The 2,852-nt window shown below is 48.6% G+C and overlaps 1 protein-coding gene across 2 annotated transcripts; it reads right to left on the bottom strand.

The window, feature by feature from the left end:
• Nucleotides 1-217: 217 nt before the first annotated feature.
• On the bottom strand, nt 218-2,576 carry LOC123594207 (melanoma-associated antigen B10-like). 2 transcript variants are annotated; one of them, XM_045470927.1, is made up of 3 exons: nt 2,368-2,576; nt 1,587-1,803; nt 218-1,475 (listed from the first exon to the last, which is right to left on the bottom strand). In XM_045470927.1, exons 2-3 carry the CDS (start codon nt 1,740-1,742, stop codon nt 696-698), a joined length of 936 nt encoding a protein of 311 aa, XP_045326883.1. In that variant the 5' UTR covers nt 1,743-1,803; nt 2,368-2,576; the 3' UTR covers nt 218-695. The 2 variants fall into 2 exon arrangements, with proteins under 2 accessions (XP_045326883.1, XP_045326884.1); XM_045470928.1 differs by having other exon boundaries at nt 218-1,480; nt 1,592-1,803.
• Nucleotides 2,577-2,852: the final 276 nt, after the last annotated feature.

Raw genomic sequence — 2,852 nt, 5'->3', positions numbered from 1 at the left:
AAATTGTCTTGCTTCAGGATGTTTACATTTGACTGCTCTCATCTGGACCTCCCCTTCCTGTCCCACCTCATCCTTCTTTTTTGTCTATCTCACCATCTTCCTTTTATGGGCAATGACTCCATCTTCTTTTTCTTACCACCCCCCACACTACTATGGAGCCTTCCAAAGAGCAGATGCTCATTTAATGTTAGAAGAATAAAAAAAAAAAGACAGTGAGCAATTTATTATGATTTATTTTCTCGTACATTCTTGAATGAAGAAATTTCAGGCATGTAACTTTTATTTTACAGAAGAGTACATGGAATAAAGAAAACCAAAAATTGACCATCTTACTTTTTTCTCAATTTTTTGACTCCAGCTATTTTGTTGCTAATTTTTTTCACATTTCCAAAAAAATGGCAATTGCAGTGCTATGTTTTCTTGTTGCAGATCACTAAATAAGATGGAAGGTTACCAATTTGTTTTAGAAAATAGTGAAACTCATACTCTTAAACCTCATAAACAGCATCAAATGTGTAATATATTGTGAAGCTAATTAAAGTTTTCAAAAACAGAAACATTTGATAACTTTCAACAAGAGATAAATTTGTAAGTTATTTATGTAGAATGTACGATATGCACTATGTCCCCTCTAGCTAGCACCACCTAAGCCCTCACACTACTTCAAACACAAAGTGAGGAAAGTGCTTCAGGTTTCAATACAGGTGGGAGAAGCTGCCAAAATTGGCCATGGAAGGCCCAGTGTCCAGGGCACCAGTATGAACCAGAGCTGTAAATCTGGCTCGGGCTCGCTCTTCCTCATCTTGCAAAGCCTCTTCATACCAGGATGGGAAGGCACTGGGGACGGTATCATGGACCTTGGCCAAGAATTCAAGGACTTTCATCTTGCTGGTCTCGGCATAGGCTCTTGGACCCCACAGGAACTCACGGCATGGAGGATTGCTGTTGGACACCTGGCGGTACAGGAGGTACCTTTCCTGCACCCAAACTTCAGTGATGAGCTTCTTGGGATTCCCATAGATGAAGTGCTTCTTATCAGCATATATCCCCATCACATTAAGCACTTCCCACACATCCTTTTCAGTGGCACAGTTGCCCTTCATGAAGATCACACAGAGGACGGTCATCAAGAGGCCGGTCTGGGGCGTGATTTCCTCACCCCTCAGCCTGTCATCATTGGTGCGCTGCAATTTGCTGATAAGGGCATAGCGGTGCCTGGTAGGGTCGACTTCCTTCAGATCAATGCCAAAGGCCAGCACCATTAGCTCAGAGGCTTTCCTGAGGATCTCACAGAAATGCACCTTGTGCTTTTTGATGACATGCTTGATCATGTCTTCCTTTGTTATGGGCTCCCTCATGTTATACTTGCGCAGCAGGAATTGCACCAATAGAATCGCCTTGTCATCTAGAGGGGTTCTATGGTAACGACCAGTGTTGGGTTGTGCCCGAGAGGTGCTTGGTTTTTCCTCATCTTGGCTCTTGGCACTTTTATCAGATCTTGTATGTGAAACACCTGCAGAAGTAGTAGTAGTGGATGGGGCTTTCCGAAACCCCTGGGTTTTTCTACCTGACCCAGCAGCTGAGGAGCTCTGGGCACTACCACCAGAAGGAGAAAAGGAGGAAGTGGAGGGCTGTTCTTCCTCTGCTGCAGTGGCCTGAGCATCCTGGGCACGCTGAGCCTCGATCCGGGCCTGATGGCGTTTCTCACGGGCACGAAGCTTACTCTTTTGCCCCCGAGGCATGGTGACACTGGTCGGGGACAGTAGGCATTAATGTGAGCAGGAGGGCAGGCAATGAGGGCACCTAGAGGAGGGAGAATGAGATAGTGTGTGCCCCTTCAGCAGGGACATTTCACCTTGGCTTTAACCAAAGCCACTTCTGCAGGCTTCCCTGACAACACTGCTCTAAGACCACACAGGGCTCCTTTTCTAATCAGTGTGTCCCCTGAGAACCCTGAAGAGGAAGTTAGAGTGTGCCTTAGACTGCAGCTGCCGGCCCTGCCGGGATCAACTTGGTGGCCGAGAGCAAGGGCTGGCAGGTTATAGTTTCTGTACGGTCCCCTCTGTTCTGAGGTGGAGAATTCTCAGTTCACATTTAGGATCATCCTGTCAACTGTTGGCAGTGCCCAGGGCCTCCTCCCCTCTACAGCTCTGAAGCTAAACTCTTTACACCGATGACCTTACCGCCGTGAGATTCTTGGGGAGCAAATGAGAAAGAGCCACTCATGCTGCAGCCTTCCAGAGCTGACAACAGGAGCAGAGTTTTGTGGGATCCCCACAGTCTTGGATGATTAGGGTTTTCAGTGTTCAGCCGTGTACCCACTCCCATCAGACCAAACCCCCCATCTCCCGGAGGTGACAGCCCCACCTGGGGCCTCCCAGGGTAGATTACAAGGGCAGGGCCCTCTGCGGGGTTGGGAATACCCTCAGTCCTCACTCAGACTCCTCTCCTTGACTCCGAATAGAGCCTGGGATTCTTCACTCTTTTGATCTCAGTCCACAAGCCTCAGATCAAAGTCTTCGTTCTCTGAGACCCTGAAACGGAATTGAAGGGGCGTTAACAGCCAGGTCTCGGGCCTCTGCGCGTGGGAGGGGGGGCGGGGTTCTGTGAGGTTTCCTTTGTTCTACGTATTCCCACAGTTCTAAGGAAGGATAGTCACCTTGACCCTAAGCATTGCCTATTTCCTCTGCAGACCTGAGGCTGCCCTCCTCAGACCTGCGACCCTGGAGGTAGAAGTCAGTCAGTACCTCATGCTGACAAGCTCTGCTCTCTGCTTTCCAGAAGTGAAAGCAGGGGTAGGGCTGTGTGCAGGCTTCTCAGCTCTGGGGTGTGTTGTCCAGTCTATCCTGAGG

This window comes from Leopardus geoffroyi, chromosome X (assembly GCF_018350155.1).
Source record: "Leopardus geoffroyi isolate Oge1 chromosome X, O.geoffroyi_Oge1_pat1.0, whole genome shotgun sequence".
NCBI classification, from domain to species: Eukaryota; Metazoa; Chordata; class Mammalia; order Carnivora; family Felidae; genus Leopardus; species Leopardus geoffroyi.
Note: the sequence above shows the minus strand (reverse complement) of the source record. Positions and strands in the feature narration are given on the sequence as shown.

What these genes read in the sequence shown, in the direction of transcription:
- LOC123594207 (XM_045470927.1), bottom strand. Translation starts at nt 1,742, where the DNA reads ATGCCTCGGGGGCAAAAGAGTAAGCTTCGTGCCCGTGAGAAACGCCAT. An exon ending in CTGGTGGTAGTGCCCAGAGC is followed by an intron (nt 1,476 to 1,586) that starts TCCTCAGCTGCT and finishes AGTGCCAAGAGC; the next exon opens with CAAGATGAGGAAAAACCAAG.